Source organism: Acanthochromis polyacanthus, chromosome 18, assembly GCF_021347895.1.
Source record: "Acanthochromis polyacanthus isolate Apoly-LR-REF ecotype Palm Island chromosome 18, KAUST_Apoly_ChrSc, whole genome shotgun sequence".
Classification (NCBI taxonomy): domain Eukaryota; kingdom Metazoa; phylum Chordata; class Actinopteri; family Pomacentridae; genus Acanthochromis; species Acanthochromis polyacanthus.
This window is the reverse complement of record NC_067130.1, coordinates 12844030-12868372: the sequence shown is the minus strand read 5'-3', so window position 1 is coordinate 12868372 and position 24343 is coordinate 12844030. Positions and strand designations below refer to the sequence as shown.

At 40.1% G+C, this 24343-nt stretch overlaps 1 protein-coding gene across 1 annotated transcript in view; it reads right to left on the bottom strand.

Annotated features, from left to right (window-relative positions):
- The window catches only part of itga1 (integrin, alpha 1), a 73086-nt gene extending 57228 nt beyond the window's left edge, over positions 1 to 15858 (bottom strand). The window contains exon 1 of the mRNA XM_051938608.1: positions 15455 to 15858. Coding sequence (XP_051794568.1) covers positions 15455 to 15503 — 49 coding nt within the window. The 5' untranslated portion in view covers positions 15504 to 15858. The remainder of the gene's footprint in view (positions 1 to 15454) is intronic.
- Positions 15859 to 24343: the final 8485 nt, after the last annotated feature.

Below are 24343 nucleotides of genomic sequence, written 5' to 3'. Positions count from 1 at the left end.
GGAAAACATCTCAAACTTTAATGTCAGATCTCATGCCAGCTTCCTTCTTTGATTCTGTGCTGCCGTCAACAAACCAGCTCCAGTCGAGATTTCTGGAGATGATTTAAAGGCATCCAAAGTGTGCAACTATCGGAAAGTTTCTGTTTCCTATATATTAAGATCTCAGGTCAGTTCATGCACACACATGGAATATATTTATTTTTAAGAGCAATCGTTGTGCTTGTCGCTTAGTGTGACTGAAAGTTATGCTGAGTGATGGTATGAAATAAGATGCTGATAAGCTCAGTGGAGACGGCGTAAAGAGGGGAGGAGGATACTGGTAGATAAGATGAGAAGGAGGATCAGGAGGATTATAAAGGGAGGAACCTTTTTTTTCTTTCTTGATGATGCCAAAGCTGTCAATCTCCATCCACTTGAAATAAATTATCCAAAAATGTTTGGTCACTATAGAATAAATGAGAACAATGAGCACACTTTTCATGATGATACTGCCTGATGTCTTCATATGAATCAGAGTGGATAAAGTTCTATCAGCAACCAAACTATTTTGGCTCACGCTGTCTATCCTGATCCGTGGGGAGCTGTCTGCTGGATGATTGAGTATCTTTGCAACACCAGATGAGGGAGAGCTGTCATTTCTGCAACTTTCTGGAACAAACAATGTGACTTTTAAACTTATTTCATGCTGCAATTTGTCAGGCATGTGGAGGCCATAAAGCAAACTGTCAGCTAAAGTTGCTACACAAACACGTGAACAACTGAGTTCAACGCTGCAAATGTGAGAACTTATGGAAATGAGAACCACTATCCTCGCATTTAAACAATATCACATCTTCTCACCCGGCAGCAAAACCAGGTCAGAGCTGTGAAACGTTACAAGCTCCTGTAAGTTCAGCCGTTTTTTTGTTTCCCATGACGCTTTTGTCTTGAGGGAAGAGCGTCATGAGCAGCGTGGTCATTTGTGTTGGCCTTTTCCAGGAGAGGTTAATGTGAACACGTTGCTCCAGGCAGACGCCACAGCTCCTCTGCTCCCTGCATGATGCCCGTTTGATGGATAGCTCTGGCCTGCTGCTGGCCTGGGAGACAGACGGGAGGGTGGAGGGCTGGACGGGCCTGCTGCACAGATGCACCATTGCTCTGGCTGCGAAAACACACACAAACACATATGTCCAGGATCTGAGGCTATCAGCATCTCACAGGTACTGAGAACCCCAGTGGACCACAACTATGCATGTCTGTGCAGGCATTCTTTAAGTGTTTCTTCTGGCAGGGTGCTATAGAGTCTTGGTTGGCACACACTGGCAAAAACAAGGAAATTACTTGAGACAGGCCTAAATCCTGTTCTACAAAATATATCGCTTTATCGTAAACTACACCTCAAACAAAGCAGCTTGCAAATTTCCATCAATACTGGGAAATGAGAGAACTCGAACATTGGATCAGTGACAATGATGCTGTCTTCACTTCAAAAACAACACATTTCCAGACAAACTCCTGCTGGCAATAAAGACTTCCAGTGCCACAGAAGGAAGCCGTGTGACATTGTTACGATGCCGCACAAAAGGAGGAGGGTGGAGTTGATGGCGTAACTTGATATTGAATTTTTACAGTCAGAGTTAGTTTCGTTCTTTTAACAATGACGCCTGCTTCCCTTAACAGAGGTAGTCTTAGTGTTATGCACATTCTATGAACAAGTGGACATTTTGGGGAATATGCAGATTGAAAATTTTATAGGAAATTAGATAAGAAGTTGGATACTACTCTCTTTTGAATTCAAAGCTACAGGCAGCAGTCAGTTAGCTTAGCTTAGCATCAAGACTGGAAGCAGGGGGAAGCTGTTGGCCTTTTTACATTTAAAATCAAAACATTGTGTCTCGTTTGTGTCATCCTTTCACAGATAGATGGTGAGGTTGCAGGTTGCAGCTTTCAGCAATAATTGGCACACTGAACTCCCAACCAACCAAAGATGGTGCAAACTAATGCTGGATGTGCTGTTGTTCATCAGTAAACAGTTTTCCCACCAAATTTGGATGTGACAGGCGCATAAATATGGGCCAGTTGAGACCTCTTCCATCTGCTAGTAAGCCAGAAGATCATCTATTCTGATCACTGACAGGATCTATATTATTGGCTGCCTCTAGCAGTTGTATGAAAAAGTATTTGTAAAATCTCAATACAAAATGGAGCTTTATAACATGTGGTGAACATAGCAACAGGGTGTATTTTCACCCAAACTCATATTCTTTTTTCAAAGCTAACCAAGTAGTTCTGGTGCCTGTGATCTTAACCAAACACTGACTGAAAATCTAATTAAAGACAGAATGAAAAACTGTAGGAGAAAGCGAAAGTCAAAACAAGCCTTAGATAACAAGGAAAAACTAACTGTGGTGTTAAACAGGACTCAAACTCCAGGGTGAAAGTCTGCAGACTTGCACCTTCACTATCCGCTCTAATTTCCAAATGTGAACTTTTTTTCCACGCTATAAGTGCAAAATCCCAGCTCCATTATCTCTAAAAGCGGTGATAGCAACCTGCTGGGCCGACTAGAAGGTGGATGAGGTCCCTACAGGCCCATATGTAAGGGAATGATCCATGATGATGATGATGGCCATTTATTGGGCTGATAACATCTGAAACGGGTGGTTATACCACTAACATCAAAAATGGGAAACTGGTACAGAAGGTGCTTGAACTCAGAGAGACCAAAGCTGTTTACAGTTTTAATGCCGACCTGACATAATCACCTTTTTGCTCTTGTGTCATACTTGCAGACAGATATTGATCAGGTTGATAGGGTGGAATCAAGACTCAGCTGTTAGTAAATTTTCTAAACATCACTGATGTCGGGCTGCACAGTGGAGTAGTGGTTAGCACTTTTGCCTTGCAGCAAGAAGATCCCCGGTTCAAATCGATGCCTGGGCCTGGGATCTTTCTGCATGGAGTTTGCATGTTCTCCCTGTGCATGCGTGGGTTTTCTCAGGGCACTCCAGCTTCCTCCCACAGTCCAAAAATATGCTGAGGTTAATTGGATACTCTAAATTGCCCGTAGGGTGATTGTGTGTCTGTATATGTAGCCCTGCGACAGACTGGCGACCTGTCCAGGGTGTCCCCTGCCTTCGCCTGAGTCAGCTGGGATAGGCTCCAGCCCCCCCGTGACCCTAGTGAGGATAAAGCGGTGTATAGAGAATGGATGGATGGATGGATGGATAACTGATGTCTGTTCATGACAGAGGATGGCAGTAATTTTGGAAAGCACTGACAAAAAACTTGCATTTTGAGAGGTTTCCAACCATAGCGACACCAAAAACAGAAGCTGCAGAGATGACTAACCCTCTCCCACATTTGATAAACAGAAGCAGTGTTTGCCCAGTTTTCCCTTTAACCTCTGCACTTTTCACTCTTATTCTTGTTTTTGCTCAAACTGATATTAATGCAATCTCCTCCCACCACAAATTCTCTGAAACCGACCTCCACTCTGACTCCCTATCGTCTCGCCAGCGACCTCCTTTACGCTCTCCCCTCTGCCTCCCTGTCTGCACCGCTGCCTCCCTCCTATTTGCTCCTGATGCCTCACCACAACTGTGCAGTGCCAAAGGTCACATGACCGAAAAATACCTCAAGCTATCTGTGGCCACGGCTGGAGAGATGGGTAGAAATTCCTGGAAATAACTTCTGCTGCTCAGATAAATGCGGGATAAGAAATGAGGGATCCACTGGATGCCTAATATTTTGTTTTAGTAGGACAGCATTCTTCATGCATTTATGATGACTAACTTGTAACTTTTTCTGTATTTTAGAAAATGCCTCTTCAATATGGAATCAATTATGGCAGGGCTTCACAGGGTTAAGAGGATGCTCCTGAAGGCTAAAATTGTAGCAGCTTGAAGAAAAATGAGGAGAAGTGATGAAGTGTGAAAACACATGCAGAATGCTTTTATGTGCTCGGTGTGTTTATACATGTGTGTGGCTTGACCTTCTATGGAGGTTAAGACCTCTGTAAGCTGACACGATGTGCGATGCCGCACCTTCACGGGTGCCTTGTTCATATCTGACAGATATCAGCGTCCCTCCAGAGAGAGTGTGTGTGTGTGTGTGTGTGTGTGTGTGTGTGTGTGTGTGTGTGTGTGTGTGTGTGTGTGTGTGTGTGTGTGTGTGTGTGTGTGTGTGTGTGTGTGTGTGTGTTCGGGGATTACTCGGCTCTTTTCTCGCTATCATGTTTATTTTTGAGCTTATGTACTGCTTATAGGAAGATTAGGTTTTCAAACACTTCATAGAGATAATCCGAGCAATTCAAACACCATCAGTAACTGTCTCTCAATCAGTATCTGACAGACAACATAAACTGTTCACTGAAAACATTAAACATGCGCAACATGTACCCAGCTTTCAAGAATGACACAGAGAAAACTGATTTCTGTAAGACTTCCGGAGATGACTTCACATTTTCAGTCACAGAACAGAAAAAGTTTGCCACAAGTGTCGGCTTGGCAACCCTGAATTTCACTTTATTTCTGTCGCAATTCTCTGTCTGCTGCTATGGCAGAGACCAAACATAATAATTCAGAGATGACTCAGTTCTGCAGCAGAGCCCAACCCTGCTGTGCAAAACTGACAGTCATCATTCACATACACAGAACAGACATTACTTACTTTTACAGATCCTCTATACATGCCACTCCAAGTACATTTATGCCTAAAGTCCAGTACTGTACTCCTGCAAAGTCTGACAATCCTCACTCAGGTCTGTTTGAGGGTTACTCAGGTGCAGAATTTTTAGGTGCAATAAATACATGGCAGCAAGCTATTTTGACATTTACTAGCTCTATCCAGAATTAAAATTACAGACATCTGAGCATCATTTTGACTTGTCACAATGCTGTCTAATTCAAGATATCTATGAGTACATTTTGACTAGACAGAATTCCATTTTTACATATAAGTTCAGTGTCATTTTCAGTAGTTTGAACTTATTTGAGATGCATAAAAAGGGCAAAGTAAATAGCTTAAATTGAAAGGGAACTGAAGATATTTTAGGCTAAAATTATGACTGATTTAAAACACAGCCATTTGAAACTGGAATTAGAACTACTCAAAATTGTAAGTATCTGTAATGCAAAAACCCAATGATCACTGTTCTACATATATATTGTAATATACAGTAAGTGTAGCTAAAGAGTTGCTTTGCTCCTTTTAGAACTGTGTGTTTCTTAAAATGTTTTCACTTATTTATTTTATTTTACTCTGTTAAGCGCCTTGTGCTCCTTTTGGCGGTTAGAAGGCACTTTATAAACAAAATTTGATTAATTGATTGATTTGGTCTCATGATGAAATTGATTGGTTACCAGATATCCATCCATTTCTGATACACGATATAGTGATGTAGCATTGCACATTGTAAAGTTATCTGTAGAAATTGTATCGTTTAGATTTGGGGAACATTTCTACTGGGGGAGAAGTGAGTGCAAAGTGTTGCACAGATAGCATAAGCACACTGAATTTTAAATCTGCAAATGTGTAATGTTCAAAACGAGAAAATTTGAACTGATAGTAACCCAAAGTGTTGGACAAAGGGAATGCTTTGACAGGTGAAAGTTTACTCAAGCTACAAAGACAAAAACAATCTGATGGTGGACTGACCAACTGTCCGATCAACCATCCAACCAATACAGACAGTTTGCTCTGAAAAATGGACTCCTTCTGCTTTGCTATTAGTCAAACCTTCAGTGGAGAAAACTGTTTCTTTATTCTCTTCATTGCTTGGTTGTTTAACATTCATATATCTCGAAGTAAATAATAGTGACAAGTAGCTAATAGATGTTTCACTCATCAACCATCAAGTGAGTAGAAATTTAATCCAAGTTTTGTTGCTTTTCTTACTCAGTAGAGCTAGCTGTAGTGGATGTATATTTCTACTGTCCCAGCTATGGCTGCATTTAGGTGAAGCTCATTTGAATGTTACGGTGAGATCTGTAAAAAGTGAGTTTATGTAGTGGTCTAGTGATTAAGATGCCTATCATCCTAATGATCAATGTCCAGCTCTGACTGCCCACTTCTCGTCCAATCTATACCGCAAGATGTCCAATAAAGGCACAAAAAATTAAACATTTATTAAAACCGGGTATCTTTAAAAGCTGTCTCAACAACTGCCATCATTTCTGCCAGTAATGCAACTTCGGATTTTTAAAACGACATCATCTTTACCCGACTATGAACATATGTCACTTCTACAGCTGCCACGTGCTGCACAGACAATATAGAGTCAATAACAGCATCACATTTACACATCTGTACGCAGCTGAGGCGGCATAGTATGAAACCAAGTCATGTGGGTGGCATTTTGTGGTTTCACAGGCCCTGGGCTATAGCTTTAAACCTTCCTGACTCGCAGCGTTCTTCAAGGAAATGTACGCTCTTCTGTCTTGTTGGTTTAAGTGCAACCTCCTGCACAATTACTCTTTTTCTGACATCTTCGCGAGTTCACAAGATGCACGAGCTCATCATCAGCTGAAAAAGTTTCACATGATACTTCGCTGATAAACACGGTGACAATTTAAGCCAAGTTTTTAAAGTTAAATGTTGACTTTCCCTGAATACAATACCAGCGTTAACTACTTACAAATCACTGTACAAATGGGCTCAGTATGCGACTCCTTCTTGTCTTTGAATGCAGAAATGCTGGCAGACCAGCGAGAATATGAAAAATTGCAATTAATCATTACTTCCTTTACTGACATATTGATTACTAGTTTCTGTGAGATGTGTACCCATTACATTCCCCCACACAAATAAGACACCTTCAGATTGATCATTTTGTTCAGTGAAACACCCAAATATTCAGTTTCAGTCGATTAAAAGCTACAGATCCTCATCTCTGACAAACTGGAGTGAAAGGTATAGCATCGACTATCAAAATAGTTTTAGCTCTAAATCCAGCTGTAATGTCTTTAATCTGGGCCTTTCACATCCAGGCTAAAAGACACTTGTGTGTTTTCTGTGCTTCCAAACAAAACACACACACATCATCACTACAGCTGTATAATAACTACAAGAAATCAGCTGACAAAAAGGGATATTGTCATACAGCCTGGAAGCACAGATGCCATTGATCTGAACTAGTACAGATTCTTCCCATCTTTCATCTATGAGTTCATGTGAGCAGCTGGGGCAGACTGTTTATCTTACATACATGTTCCTGTTTTAGCTTCTTCCCACAGGTCAAACACACACAGCTCATCTAACTGTCTTCACACAGCAGCTAGCAGGGTTTGAACTTCCCTAAAGTGCACTTGTTGATTTACCACATAACTATTTCTATCACTTTTTATGTGCACAGTTGAGTCCAACAACGCTTTGAAAACCTGCATCAAAGCCTGTATCCTTGTCCTTATATGATCCACTGCATCACTACTACAAAGACCTGCAAAACAGACATATTTCTGTGAGAGATTAGCGAGGCAGCGGGATGCAGCTATGAGGGGGATGTGCCGGCACACTTCAGATGTTGTCAGGCATATGAATCTGTTTGTTTCAAGCATACTGTAGCCATATGATAAACTGTCCAATCTGCTTGACGACCTTTCATCTCCAGCACGCTGCATTTGGCTCTAAGTTGCCCGTGACCTTCAAACAGATGGAAAAAGCGCAAATATTCAATGAAATCCATGTAAATGAAGGATAACTTTGATAAGATAAGTTTCTCTAAATGTTTGCAGTTGCAGCAACACTTGCAGCAGAAAGCCACTATCACCAGCAAGTCTCTCACAATTTTCCAAACACTGTGATCAAGTTTTCAGTATTTTTAATCATTTCAGACATTCTTCTATACGCTGCCACATTGTGCAAAGCTGGAGTTCACACTGTGACTTCCACTTGTTGCAGGAGCGTGTTGCATGCACTAAGTGACCTCAAACCAGGCATATATTCGCTGTTGGCAAGCCACGCAGTTTCACTTCCTGTATGATGGCTGCTGTGGTGAACTTTGGAGTGATTCTGAAGAAGCACACTTTACCTCAGAGGCAACACAAATGCAGGTGTTTCATCTTCAACATCAAGTTCACTGACATGTATATCAAACTGTATACATTTCCATAGCAGAAAATGATGCCATATCATTTAATACTGTGAACATGTGATCTAGTTTTCTGTCATTGCATGCTCAGTCTTAATGCAGAGTTGCTTCTGTCGTGTGTTTGAGTTTTCTTTGAAGCCTCAACTCTTGCAGGTCCCGAGAACAAAATGTTTTTCTGTTAAAACAGAAAGTGAGGCTGCATCTCTGCATGTTTCACACTGAACATCCAGAGAGTTATGTCCACTCTGGTTTACAGCAATGTTTCCAGATATTCCTCTAGAACTGGAAAATGAAAAATCTTGTGTTTTGAACTTGACTCTCTACATACTGATAACATTCTAATAAAGATCAAGTATAAAGAATGCCAAGAAATTGATGTTCATGATAGAAATGAATGAGATTCTAAAATATTTGAGAACTATCTTGTATCTTTATTCATATGTTTTACTAATTATTACAAAATATTTAAGCTGGAACGGTGACACGGGTTAAACTTAAAGCAGCTGAAGGCTGAACACAAATTGTGAACATGTATAGGACACGTTCAGAGGCATTCAGATGGTTGTTTTGTACAATCACAAGAAAAATTTGAGCAAAAACTGGTAAACATTGGATCAATCTAGATGTACTAAAACTGTGAGCCTGTAAGAAACTGCATAACTAAATAAGAGGTGCTCATTCAAAGAGTTCAAACTTAGTCGAATCTGAACAGACACAAAATACAAAGTTGTTTCAGTTTTGTCCAGAGGGGCCCCAGTGTTTCAGGTTTTGACAACCCCTGGATTAGCCAATCAACGAGTGTGATGTTAAGCTCTGCAGGTTCTTGGTACATGTTTACCTCTCTGTGAACTTGTGTAACCTACAGTTTGAAATGACTCACAATAGCGTGTCACACACTACAGTTCTAGAGAAATTAAGTCTAGATGCAGGAAACTTTACTTCTACTTCTCGTCCTGTGTTTAAAAATGAAATTCAGAAAAGAAATGTGTGGAGAGAGTGGACAAGAGTTATGACATTCAACAAAGGAGGAGACTTTGCAGTGATAATTTGTGTTCTACCCACCAGACCAAAGTTAATTGTTGATCTTGGAAAATAGTATGTGTGAAGCTCTCATCACAAAGGTCAAAATGATCCATCACGAGTCAGCAGACGATGTGGGAAACTTGAAGGAGGCCGTTTATGCATTCCAACACCAGAAGTTATTCCTATCTAATATTAGCATATTTTTGAGGAATATTGTGGGGAAAACCTGGGGTCATTGTTTTGTTACTCTCCAGCAGTTTCAAGCAAGTTTTCATATCTTACAATATATACAGTAATACCAGTACATCTCTGATGGGTCTAAACTTGACAATAATATCAGTCCAATGATATATTGGTTGAGCTCAAGTTAAAAACACAGAAAATTATACAAAGTGGATCCTAATTTGAGGTAATTTCGCACAATCTTTGTAGTTCTTCATCATTTACGAGTCACCTTCCAGAGTGAGGCTGGTTTTAGCTCTTCATGTAGGTGTGTGTATGTACAATGTTAAGACGTTCTGTATTGAAATCCGTCCGCACAGATTGTCACACTGCAAACGTATCCCATGAGGTAAGTGTTAGTCTGTCATCATCTTCATGTGAAAACCAGCGCGTCTACTCGATCCGATGTATCACTTTAACCACATGGTGGTGGTGGCAGAGATACTTGCTGCCTGCATGGTCATATCTGAGCAAAGATTCACACAACAGCTGTTTAAGACTTTTAACATCCTCAAATTATTTCAATAACTGAGCAGGATGCTGCTGTTTCTGCTGTCATGCAAGAGTGCACATGAGCTTCCTCTGACAGTAGACAGGAGTGTTTTTGACATCTAGACAAACAGAGCTTGATACCCTCTACTTCTACTGACTTACTTAACGGATGGAATAAAAGCATATGAGGTACAGAAATAGATAATAGAAAATGTTAATGATGTGGATGACACCTGCCTGATTCAGTCAGTGCAAAAGGTGGTTCTTCTTCTTTGGGGATTGATTTTCTTCTGTTGTGAAAATCTAAACACTGTTGTTTGTGGGAAGAACTTCAAATTCAATTCTGCTTCATGTTTTGAGTCAGTGTCAGATAGGGCAGAGAATTCTGAAACTGCAACGGCAAAGTTTTCTGACTTTGGCACACAATAGTGGCTGTTGTGGTATTTAGAGTTTCGTGTAAACTGACAGAAACAAGACCAAAAGACCGTAGCTCTGTGAAACTTCATATTGTCTCTGACTAAACATAAATAGAGCTCAGGCTGATGTCAGCGTCATTTCTTTTGTAGGTATTTCAGTAGAAATTACAGACCTACACAAGAAAAACTCTGATCTAATGATGTTATGTAGGGATGTTTCAATACCAGAAATCTAGCAGGCAATGCCAGTACCATAGAATTTTCACAATTCTCTGAATGTGGTGACTGTAGCTTCTTGTTAAGAGCAGCAGCCAGCTCATTACTAGCTGTCATTAAGTTGGAAACACAGAGCTTGGAAAGCCAATCATGTCGTTGCACTGATAGAAGCACAGCGCTGTGAAACTGTGCGCATAGTAGAGGTGTAACAGTGGAGAAAAACTGTATTTTACCCTTGCTCTGGTGCAAAGTCATCACATTTTTTAAGCAGGTTTTATAAGATTTGACTGGTGATTCTATACATGCTCTCTTTCTATTCATTTAGGAAGAGATGTGGTCTTTTTAGTCTGACAAAGCCAACAAACGACATTAGCATGATGGCTACAGAGTGGAGAGACGTGCCTATAAAGACTTTGTGTGTAGAGCATTGCAAGAAAAGACAAACATTTTGACAACCTGGTGTCAATACAAAGCTAACTAAAAGTTGTTCACCTTGAAAGCTGTGTAGAACAGTTTGAATTGTTTTCTTCATTCATTCCAGTTGCTCTGTGACACTGGTTACATTCTGGCTTTTGGTCATCCATACTTGCCACTGATCATCCAACTTAAAATATGAACTACATGCGTGCTGTTACTGTCCAGCATCTCCAGCACCACCCTTCAATAGCTTGGGCATCATACAGAAACAAGTAGCTACATGTTGACCTGGTAAAGAAGTATCAGTTCTCATAACATTCCTGGTTGTAGTAGAGAGAAAGTTAGGAAAACTTCAAAGATCATTAATAGGTTTCTAAGTATGGGAAAGATGTATGTGTGTAGAGAATTTCGTGGTAATTCATCCAATAGTTGAAGATGATCACTGCAGGATTCAATCTTTGGGTAACGTGAATTTCTGCACAAACTTGAAAAGCAAATCATCGTCAATCATCATCAAGATTGTATATAAATAATGAAAGCTGACTGCCTTAGTTTGGGGTTTTTTTTCATGTGATGATATGTTGAGGAACAACAGCACTCAGACTTCTGACTGCCATCTTCATGTTCATGTTTCTGAGCTTTTTCACCAAATCTGCTTCGAGACAGTGAACTATAATTTCCTGCCACACCTTGAGAGTGTTCTGAACCAATGGCATACGTTTAGGCATCAAGAAAAATAAGGAGGCTAAAAGGTGCAGAAGAAGACACAACACAAACAGATTCGGACTCTAATTACTCTGCGTCTCGTAGAATCTTTGTGCCACTGCCAGCAGACAGTTTATGTAAGATTAGTGCTGATTGCTACAAAAGAGAAGGAGAGAGCTGATTCAAAAGAAAGACAGAACAGTCAGTGTAGAAGAGCAGGAGGAGGAGGAGGAGGAGGAGACATATTGCTAATGACGGAGATGGCTGGGTTCACTACCAAGTCTCGCCAAGCTCATAAATTCACTAATGTCTGAGGACTTCCATCCTCTGACCTCACAGCTTTCACTGAATTAACCGTCCTCTCTGGTCAGCTGCTGCAGCGTTCAGTGTGCTCAGGAAAATGTAGGCAAAGAACAAATTCCCAAATCTGAGATGTGGGAAACTGCAGGAAAAAAAGCTCCCCAGTCCTCAAAGGAATGTTGGGGAATGTAAGTCAGTTTGTGTTCGACTACATTTTCACAATTTCTCTCCCTCATTGTAGCAGACAATGAGAAGACATTACATCTGCTAAATTCATTTGTAAAACACCTTGTGATACCTGGGTCATGGTTCAATCACCGGTCCAGCTGAGGCCCCAAAACAGCTTCAATTTAATTAACAACTTTGCAATCAAATAACAGGCCATTTAAGACTGCGACTGCTTTGCTAACCAGCTGTGTAAAATCCAAAATGTCCTGTGGCTGTTTCACACAAACATCTTTTTGTGTGGTGTCTGCATTTAGGGCACAGTTCACAAATAAAGCTTCAGTTTATCAGTCACAAGGTCAAGGATAAAGAGTTTTAAGTCATGTCTAAATACTTAGCAGATCAGCTGTTTTGATAACTGTTGGGAATTTTTACTCTTGTGTCAGAAACTGAATTTGGAATTTTGGACTCTTGATCAGACAAAACAATCAATTAGACTTAGATTATGTCACCTCTAGCTTCAGGGGAATAATGATGAACATTTTTTAAACTATGACGGAAACGAATAAATATCATCAGAACTGAATGGCCATCAAGGCGCGAATATCTTTTTCAAAGTTTTTGGGGAGGAGAAAAGTCTTCATCTGATAAAAGTTGCAGTATTTGTGACCACAGATCTGATCTGCATGTAAAATCTGAAGAAGCTGTCGACGGTTAATACTACGTTTTGTTGTTTTTTTAACCAGAAATCAATATCATGAAGCCAAAGAAGGGCCATGAGTGCTGTCATGGTTATCTGAAAGATTCAGTCGACGTAACAATCTCAATGTTATCTTCATTAAGACTGAGAAGGTTTGGATCCAGTGGGTCTATATCACCAGTATTGAAGCAGTGAGACACAGCAACTGTTTTACTAGCATGCACACTTCAGTATTTACTGCAGTTCTCAATATTGAACAATGTTATCGTACATCACATATTTCTTCATATCATGCAGGGAAGAGATTACTATTTCATGAAGCCATAAAGCAGTCATCTCTTTAGTATCTGCAGTGTACAAAATGCAGCTGTTTACACAGGAAAAACAAAAAGTGATCACACAACATCAGTAACACCTCCTCCTACTGGCTTTTTGTCTGTTTCAGACTTGATTTTAAGATTTCACTAGTTGAGTTCAGCGCACCGTATTAAACAAAACTATTGCAACATCACACTCCAGCATCAACCAATCAGATGCTCTTGGATGTTCTGAGATCTACTGAACTTCACAGTTTTCACGAAATTAAAATGAGGGAGCTGACAGCAGGATCAGAGCTTCATCTGACCATCCAAATGGTGTCATCAAATGACCAGTGTATCCAGTCTGAGAGGTCTTCAAATGCTGAGTATAAATAAAACTGTTTTTCCTTTGATGTAATGTTCAGTGACAATGAAAATATACAATATTCATGAGCACAATAAGATGCAGCCCTAATCTGCAATATTTCATTGAAGATTCACTGAGTCTACCTTCTCAAATGTGAGGATTTGATATTTTTTCCTGTTTTATACCACTTTTAATTGCATATGTTCTGGTTTTTGACTGTATATCAAACAAAAACAGCAATTTGTACAAAGAATCTTGGGCTAGGACAAGGTCTGAGGTATTTTTTTAATACAATATAAAATGTAAGTCAATAGCTGTGAGTTGCAGCCTCAATTGAGGGTTATTTTAAGATAATTATGTTAATTGTTTCTGCCATTTATCAAGCACTAGTGACTGAAATTGTTGGTTTACATTTTGTGCCCGTTTCCTGTCTTACCACTCCAAACTGAGCATTTTAGGACTTGGTCAGACAAAATGAGGAATCTGAAGACTTTATCTTGGACTCTGGGATCTTGCTTTGCCAATACTTTTTTTCTTACATTTTACAGACTAAGTGATTAATAGGAAATGATAATCAGCAATGTAAACGATAACGAGCTGCTGTCTTAGCCTGATGTATAGGTGTTCATGTTGTTCATGTCCTTAGTCAGCTTGGTCATTCCCCTCTGATACATCATGATTGAAGCCAGATGCCCCTCTCCTCCACAGTACCAAACTCAAACCACCTGTAGGCCCATCTCCGTTAGGAATTTACAGAGATTAAATGCTGCCGCGACAATAACCACATGTGGGCCTCTGAGGTGGGCTGAGGGAGCTCCGATAGCAACATGGGATCTCCCAGTATGGACTCAAAGCAGAGCTTCCAGCCCTGTGTAAACCTACTGAGGTCACACTCCAGCAGCTCAGGCTACATCCAGTAGAGCTGTGCTGGATGGGACATAAGGGGACAACTTGGTTAAGTAACTGCAACCATTTACACAAACAATCAGCCTGAATGTGCTCAGAGCCAAGATCAGTGTGTGATGACCTGCAGGAGGCAAACTGAGGACACAGAGGGATAAATAACAACCCTGACTTCATTCTTGATGTAATGATTGGATGATAATGATTTGCAAAAACGAGCTCCAGCTGATTTCGCACACACAGACAAGCATTTATCTCTAACTCGATTCTCTAATGACCATCACAAGCCAGGATCACATGTACCCGAGAATGAAAGAGAGACAGGCACTGTTTGCTCTGCTCTAGACTCAGAGGAGAGACTCTCTTCTCAACTTCTGCCGGTACTTTCCGTCATGTTTGAATGACTTGGACTTGACCTAGAAGTTAATTCGCCACTGATGCTCTGGAGCTGGTCCTGAGGGCGCAGCATCACCAGAGGGACACCCCAACGTAGATATCCATTACTAACACACAGTCCCAGGATTCATTCCACTTCCTACAAATGACCACCTAATGAGCATTCATCCAAAGCTTTGTTATGAGACATGACGTGACGTGATTTCACACGATGATGATGTTTCACAAGAAGGAACAGCGTTTCTGCAGAAACATGATGAATCCACGACGCTGCAGAGACACTTTTCCAGGAAGCCTTTTGGCACCGTTGCGCAAACACTGGCATGCGCAACGTTCAATTAGAACGGCGTACGGTAGTTTGACAGACTGCAATGTCTCCGTTATATGAGGCTGTGTCATGTTTCTGAGACCGAGCCGCTGCACGTAGAAACAATTAAGAGCGCTGCGGTTTCCCCTTCAGTCAGAATAAGTAACATCTGGGCAATACGGACGGAAAGTATTTAGGGGCAGTTTACGAGGACACTGTGGTGCCACCACCTTTTAACGGGGCGCGCAGTCAACGTGAGTGACACACCTAATGGATGCTTTTAGCTGCTTAGTCGTCAATTATGCAGACTTCCATGATCTAAGCTGCAGCCCGGCGTGTGCGCAAAGATGCGTTTGGAGACCTCGGCGCGGCACTAAACGCGCTCTCTGCGTCTGTCATCGATTATTTCATCTGGAAACCAGCACAAAACGTATGTTTCCTCTTAAGATTTTACTCACCAACAACTGCCGCTGCTGTCAGAGTGAAATGTTGTCTCAACCAGAGCATCCTGACGCACCAGTTCACGTCCTGCAGCTTTCAGTTATTCCACCGACTTCTCCCGCTCGTCTTCAGATAAACCGATTCCTCAGAGGAGCAAAAAAGAAACGCTAAATGCCTATCAAGAGTCCACAAGGCATTTCCTGAGCCGCAGCATCCGCAGTTGAACAGTCTGAAGTCCCGTTTTTAAACCGGCTCCACTGCTCGGGATGAGGTCGAGTCCACTGCGCGTCTTCGGAGCTGAGCGGGACTGAAACAGGGAGGAGGAGGAGGAAGGAGGCGGGTGGGAGTTGTAAGGAATTCACCCATGCACAGGACCTTATAAGCTACGTTTGTGGGGGCTTGGTCTGCCAGCATGGGAAAATCTTAGCAGTCCAGTAACAGCAGCAGCACACTGATGTCTGGAGACAAGACCACAACTGAACGGTTAGACCAGAGTAGAGTCCAACAGTCAGGATTCAGCCTGTGACAGCTGGTCCCTTCACTGGGATTGTTTTCATAGCCCAGATTCATAATGTAATTGCGCCATAATGAACGACAGTGTGATTAGGGTAAAAGTTCTTCACAAGTCTGGCCACTTTAATGAGGATTTAAGGTGTGAAAATACTTCTTCAGCATCCTATTTGTAAGAAAAAAAGAGCTTCTTCATCTATTTTTTTTATTTAATCAGTAAAACTCAATAATTCAAGTGGAAATCTCTAGGTTTAGGTTGCAACTGTGAGTGACAGCTTGTGAACCTTCAAAAAAACAGTTGAGGAATGAAATGTAAATGGGGTTTTATGGAAACATCAACACTGGTGTTCTTGCTCCCTGATAAATATAGTAAAATTGGCCTCTCTGGCACTTGGCCCTCTGTATAAGTAATGCTTTTCCCAGAGGTCCGTGTTCGTTTACCAGCTGTGGTGCTGAAAGTTGGGGCCACTGTAATATAATAAAAATAAGTTTCAACATCTGAGTGTGCAGCACCTGAAAGATATCAGTAAAACAAGTTGTTTCCCACCATATTATTTACAATGTACATTCAGAGCACAGTTTAATCTTAAGACCTTTTGGGTCGTATTCAGGTCATTAAATAAAGAAGTCATCTAAGTGCCAAACTTAGGCTTTCATTTTGTTTTTATGTAATGAGCTCATGACCAAACTTTTGAGGCTTTAATTGCCCCCCAAAAAGTTCATTCTTGCATAACGTGACTTTTCTGATGCCTGCACTGTAAAAAAGTGAACATTTTTAACAAAGATTTTATTGTAATTTTTTACCACTTTTTACTGGTATTTTACAGTTTGCTCCTGTTTTGTCAATTTACAGCTTGTTAAGTAAAATCATAAAAAAATATGTACATTTACATGTCACCTCTAAAAAAGTAGGGCAAAACTGTAAATAATGTCCACCAAAAAAAAGAAAAAAATACAAATAGCATTTTTTTCTTTAAAAACATTCTGACATAAAATTATGCCATTTTTACTGGAATTAAATTAGCAAAAATATCAGAATTTTATGGATGTTTGCTGTTACTCAAAAGAACTAAATATGTACAGTATATTGAGGGTTGAAGCACGATAAATGATTTGTAAATTTTGTTTACAGAGTTTTGTTTTGTTAGATTACAGATAAGTAGTAAAATCCCAGAGAAAAAAGTATAAATTTACAAACTCACGGTAAGAAAAACAACAGCACGCTGAACATAACATTCACATTAAAAAAAACACTATTTTGCTTTAAAAAATGTGAATATTTTAGCAATTATTTGCAATTGTTTTCTATGTTTTTAAGGTTTTTTTTTTAACATTACAGTATTGCACAGTTATTTTTTTCTGGAATCCTTTTGCCAGATTTATACATACATTTTGTTTTATTACAGTGTATTTTCTGGAACCTTTCAGCTAATGGATGTCAGAACAATATACAGCTGTTTCCAGTGATGGCTGGGTACAATTAACCAGCTCTGAATCAGCTCCTGACATCTTTATCTGACAATGAAACAAATATAATGATGGACGCACAGTTGTGTTCTTTATTTACATTGCCCAGTGGTTTGCTGGCATTGTGAGTTAGAAGGTTTTTTTTTTATGAGGTACAAAAAAACACTCAGAAAATATGATTGACACATTTGTTTTGCCAGTGGCTCAGTTCTTGGAATGAACAAGTCATTCACAAGACTATGGCAATGCACTTTACTCTGGTAGCAGCAGAGGAAAACATCCGACACATGCAGCTGATGAGAAACACTGCTGCCTGACTTTCAACATACAAAGAGAAGTGACAACATTACGTCAACACAATGCATTACATCCTTTCTGTCTTTCATTGGCTACTTGAGAGTTACAGAATTAATTTAAATATTTTATTGCTTGAAAAGTCTGGCTCCGGTTTATTTATCTGTTAATATGAGCCTGATTGTTGCTTGAGATCCCCTACCGCTTTTATCATCTGTCATGTTCCTAATGGATGGTATTTGTTGTGTTAATTTAACTTATTTTATCTTGTTTATATCTTAAGTTGTGGTCTTTATCGATGTCATTACATGTTTTTATTGTAAACCACTTTCTCATTTTGTTTTTTTAAAGGTTCTATCACAGCCTACATACATTTTATATTACTATTATTATTCAGCACCTGAGGAGTTCTATCATTACACAAACCTGAAATGTTTTTTTTTAAATGAATTTTTGTGGTCAACAGCTGGAGAGAACTCACAAAAATCCCAATATGATTATTGAGGGATTAGTACAGGGTGTTGAATGGTATTTATTCAGGCGGCCAGTTTAGATTAGATCCTTGACTACAACCAACTATACAAGTGTAGTGTTACCCCGTGATGTAAGAAACAGTTTTCCTGTCAAACACATCATCTTAAGAGCAAACAGGCTCACTTACATGACACTCTCTGCAGTATTTTCACAGTTCTGTCCATAATCCTTTAATAAAGTCTTCCTACTCCTCATATCCCTACGCCACATCTCAACAATTTGGTCACTTATTCTCATCTTGAAATAATTAGCAAGCAGAACACCTAAACCCCTGAAAGCAGGTCAAAGTCATATAAAACTGCTGAGGATAATACCAGCAGTATTAACCTCCTAAAGGTAATTACGAGTAGGAAGCCACATCATTACACCTTAGAAACCACCAGTATTTACCTTTCAGGTGCCAGCTGACCACCATTCATCGATAGTCAACCATTCTGGGATCATTTAGCTCACACACAAATAGCTACAGCTACCATTACATTAGCTATCCTCTCAGCCGATGGCAGAAATAAAGTGATAAAATCTGGAAAAACTCTCCAAAAGCTGCCAGATCTATCAGCTATATGGGGTTTTCTACATATTCTTCAAAATTTTCTGTTATCTGATTGTTTGTCATATTGTGTTGTGTTTCAGGTGTTGCCTCCAGTGGCGTTTCAGTTGGATCACCTATTAAAGAATGGCATTATTTTGAGATATGTGTAACTATTTATGTATAATGTGTTTGAAAGTGCTGCTCTCTACCATGTATACATTACAAAGAAAACAAAATACTTTTTTAATAATGCTATCTAAGGACACATAGCTATTTTTTTTATGTGGAGACCAAAATGGCAACATTTCTCTCTGCTTTTTCAAAATTGCAGTGAAAATTGACAACTACAGAGTATTAATCAGTCTGTTAAGGCATGGAGACAGTCGTGAAAAGTGGTTATCCATCCACCCCGACCACCTCCCTACATTGGTTTTGTTGTTTTGTGATAACCACACCATGTTCGCTTCTTAATTACTGCAGCAGCTTTGTCATGCCAGAATCAAAAGATATCGTTTTGTTGCTCTTCCTGAAATTGCTAACACAGTCTCAAAAAATAATCAATGTGAGAGCAAATTTTTTTTTAAAAATGTACCAAAAACTGTACTTTTTGCCATAAAATCCCCTTTCAGACACATTTAATCTCCTCGAGTTCATTGCTGTAATTATCCACTAAAGAATATTCTTCAGGAAAGAGATTCACACCTGACATCTTGTACAATTGTCTGCTTTTCGATCTGCTTCACAGCCTTGTGTTGCTTTCTTTCCTCTCGTGTATATCGACTACTTGCAACATTATACTCTCTCACTGCACCCACACAAACACATGCAATCATGCACACCTGCGTGATCGTATCCATTTCCTCAATAACTGAGCAGCAGAACCACAGTTGTCCTCCTCTATTTCTGTGTGTAAATATTATGAACGGCGTTATATACAAAGAACTACACACATAAAGAGCACCTCATCCACAAGCATGCAGGATGAGTTATTTAACATACAAGCGCATCCGTCTGAACGCGCCATATGGGGGAAGAAAAACGTGGGATTACACAGCAAACAACAAGCACAACACATGCACACTTTAAATATGCAGCACAGATCCGTATCAGACAGAATGTCAGGAACTCCCTGTGAATCAGACAGTTTACAGGAGTCCTTCCTGTCTTCAGCCCTGCAGATATCTCTGACTGAGACTCAGGAAGACTCTGATTAGTTTCCATGCACTTCCTCACTGTAACATACCCTTCCCCACCCATCTCCCCCCCTTTCCTCATCCTCTTACATCCCTCGGCCCACTCGTGCTTTTTTTTTCTCTCATGGTAACAATGTACAGAGAGCATACTAATGGTGCTACATGGTTTCATTTGTGACCCCTACACTGTTTTACTCCCCTGTTGCTCCATCCCCTGCCTTTCATTCTGACATCCTATATTCCTCTATTAGCTGTGGAAGTCTATTCTAATGTGTTTTTCTTCTCTCTCTCCTCTTTAAATGCCTGTATACATATAGACAGGAAGAGAGCCTTAGGAGCGTAGGAGAAACAAAACTCTCTGGCTCCCTAATGAATCAAAGGCATCTTGATTCAGTTTCACCGATACTTTGCTTGAAGAGTCCAAAAAAACATTCATATTGTCCAATCACAGTAGCCTGTCCGAGCGGCTTTTTTCCTCTTAGGTAATGAAGACAAACGGTGCATCTCAGACATAGTGAATCCCTTTAAGTGAAGGAAATTAGCTCGGTTCACAAAGCGTGACAGACAATATTTCTGCGCAGACTAACTCAATCACTGGCTCATGCTAAAACCGAACAGCAGACACTTTCCCCAATAACAACCGTTCCCCTCCAGTGAAAGCTATTTTCAGTGAGCATCTGAGGAATCTGTAATGTACACAAGAGGATAGTGCTGGTGGCGAAGGTAGATGACAGCTCACAGTAAACACATACTTTCTATGGTCTTCACTGTTTGCTGCATAAAATACTGACGCGATGCCTGGAAATCTGAGACTCTGTAACTCAATATCTGTTGACAGAAGTAAACCCTCTTTGACAATGTCAGTTAAAACTGAAATTGAATAAATTTTGTGAAAGTATAATTTACAATTGAGCTTCTTAATGGAGATACTAGTATATATACTGTATATAGGGGGCACAACATAGTTCAAATCAGTCCAAAATTATCCAAAAGAGAGATAAGGAATCAGTTGAGGAAAGTCATGCTGTTTTGAATTTTAGTGTGAGTAATCTTACAAGTAAAGGTTAATATTTCCCAGACAAAAAGTTTCATCAATAAAGATCAGAGTCTGAGGTGATGGGATGCGCTGAGTGATGTCACATTGACAGTGGATCTAATAAGCAATGTGATGTTCTCGTCAGATCTATGGAGCTTTTTATCATTTGGCTCTTTGTTTTGGTCGCCTAGCAGCAAATTCACTATTTAGTTCACTCTCACTTCTCTCGTCAACCATGTGTTCGATAAAAACACTGAATACTATCGGCCAGCAGTCAACGACAGACAGAAACAGTTCAAGACCAGCTGTTGAACATCAATAACTGCTAAAGAGGAGATAGTGGAGACCAAAACAGTGCATAAAGAGTAAATATTGGACTTCTTTTTGTCAGGTAGACAGAGACATGACTCCTAAACATGTTCTGCTGGATGTGCACAAAAGCAGCTGTTTGCAACAAGTTTAACAAACACACAACAAAAGAATGAAAAGTAAAGGAAATCTAGATCACTAGAGACTGAGAAATCCTTGCACTCCTTAATATCAAGCTCTCACATTTCACAGCTGGCAAGTAAAGCTTTCTTTTGCTGTGTAATTTAGGTGAAGTTGAGAATGAGGTTCATTTCATGTTTTACTGTCCTGTATACGAAGATGTAAGAGAGGTACTTTTCAGTAAGATGTACTCTGTTTATTTTGATTTCTTTTGGTTGGATGACCATGAAAAATTAAAGTTATGGTTTTAGAAAATCTTTTTCATGACAGAATTTCTTTGCCAGGCCTGGGATAAAAGGCAACAAGTTTTGTTTAAGGACTGAGCGGCAGAATATTGTGTGTTTTGGACGTATTGCTGCAATGCAAGTATATTGGTGTCTTGTAAACCCATGAGGGTGGGGCACGCTTGTGTGCATGACACAAAAATAAAGAAATCAATCAATATAACACCCTTTATACATGGTAAATGCTAGTGTCTTTCATCTTCTGCAAAGCCTGGTTGTGGCACAGGTTTTCTTTTCAATAAGTAACCAAATCATATCAGTTGTTGCTTTTGAGTGGGGGGTATTTCATTTAATAGATCAAATATGTGGACAATCACAATCTATGCAGTATAAACGTATAGCCACATAAATGTAAAGATCCTCAAAAGGGAAGTCTTAAAACCAAAAGAGGTTACAGCAGCTATTTCTGTTTTTGAAGTCTGCCTTGGCATAGTAATAAGAGGACTAAAAAATGAACTCATAGCTATATAAGGGCATGTTGGCTCTGCACTGTTCCTGAAAATGACTTAGCTAGATTTTTCTACCGTTTCTTAACCACATCAGCAGTGAAAGTGTAAGGTAAGATTAGTCTTTCGTGTTGCTCCATTGTGCCTGGTTGATTGTAAGCGTGACTCGGCAAGACCAGGGAAAAAAACTGAGTCCTGTGTCAGCTCAGTGTGAAAGAAAGCAGATCCATCCGAACTGATTCCTCTTTGATGAGAACAGCTTTTGACTATGTTCTGAACTCTAACATTAACCAGACCAAGGAGAGCAAATGGAAATATGTGGAGTTCAGAGTTTAAACTCCCCCCATGTTCCTCCCTGTTTCTTGTTCCCATGTTCTCTTTGGCTCATATATACTGAAAATTAAAATGATTTTACAGTCATCAACAAAGAGGAAACTACCCTTGATTAAACCAGACAAGTTGATCTGCTTTATTTCCAGAGTATTGGACACTGTCTTGTCTTGCAATATCACCCTTGAAATACAAACTCAGCCAACTGACATTTTCCACTGCATTGCCACAACCTACAATTCTACAATTTTTACAATTTTATTTAGCAAATGCTTTTATCCAAAGCGACGTACATCTGAGAAAGGATACGACACGAGCAAGGATCTAGTCAGGATAAAACAACCTGGATAAGTGCCATTAAACAAGTTTAAGGACCTTGGTGCCTACATGCAGTTTTGACCTTTTTTGTCATGATGCACTGATTATTTATTCAGGAATTGACAGAAATCCATTTTTTGCCTTTGGGGAACTCAAGCAGTCGAAAGATGAGAAAGTTGCAGCAAGGCATTCATCACTGGTCAACAAGTGTGTCAAAGAACAAGCAAATCAATCTTTGCTCCTTAATTGACACCGATGGGTTAATGGGAGCATGTGACTATCAATTAGCACACTATCTTCAAAGTAACCCTGCAGTTCCCCCTGAATGGCTGAAAACAACAATGTGACACTTGTGGACAGTAATTAGACGTCTCATCAGCCTCCTCTTTTCTCCCCCACACTCTGATTGCCTGACAAGACATGGACCACTTCACTCTACAGATGGCCAATGAAGGGTCGAGACCCTTTGACTCTGTCAACATCGAGCGAGAGCTTCAGTTTCAGCCTGGCTACTGGCTCTCTGTCTCCCATTTCTGCAGTCTACTGCAATCATGAATCCTTCTTCTCTGCTGAGTTTTGTCTTGCAACTCTGAAATTCCTGAATCTAAGCATTTGTATACTTGTGCTTTTGTATTTGACTTTTTAAAGTCCCACTCTGTCTGTTGAGTTAACCTCTACAAGCTCATCTCTTTGTATCAAAATAACATATTTAGAAGCTTTTCTTCCATGAAAATAATGCTGCCCTGCCCTAAAATGGCTTGGATGTACACTGTTGCTTCCTCTATAGAATGTGTGCATCTCCCTCAACTCTACGCAACACAAGTTGTAGCACTGGAGTAATTAAATCATACATGTGCAAACTGAAAACCTATTCTGAAGAAGAAGAATGATTCTGAACGTCCTACCCTGCAAGTAGACTGAATCGGTTTCTGAAGTTTGTTACAAATAAAACCCTGGAAATCTGTCATGAGGGCAATAGTGGTTAGCACTTTGGCCTTGCAGCAAGAAGATCCCCGATTCAAATCCCAGCCTGGGCCTGGGATCTTTCTGCATGGAGTTTGCATGTTCTCCCTGTGCATGCGTGGGTTTTCTCCGGGTACTCCAGCTTCCTCCCACGGTCCAAAAATATGCTGAGGTTAATTGATAACTCTAAATTGCCCATAGGTGTGAATGTGATCGTTTGTCTGTATATGTAGCCCTGCGAGAAACTGGCGACCTGTCCAGGGTGTCCCCTGCCTTCGCCCGAGTCAGCTGGGATAGGCTCCAGCACCCCCCGCGACCCTAATGAGGATAAAGCGGTGTATAGAGAATGGATGGATGGACATCTGTCATGAAGACTGTCACTGGAACATTGCAGTCTCCTCATTTCACCAGAGATGTATTGAAAAGCATCCCTGCTTTTAAGAATTACTTAACAATTGATAATAACTGAAGAAATAAATAAAGATAGATAGATAGATAGATAGATAGATA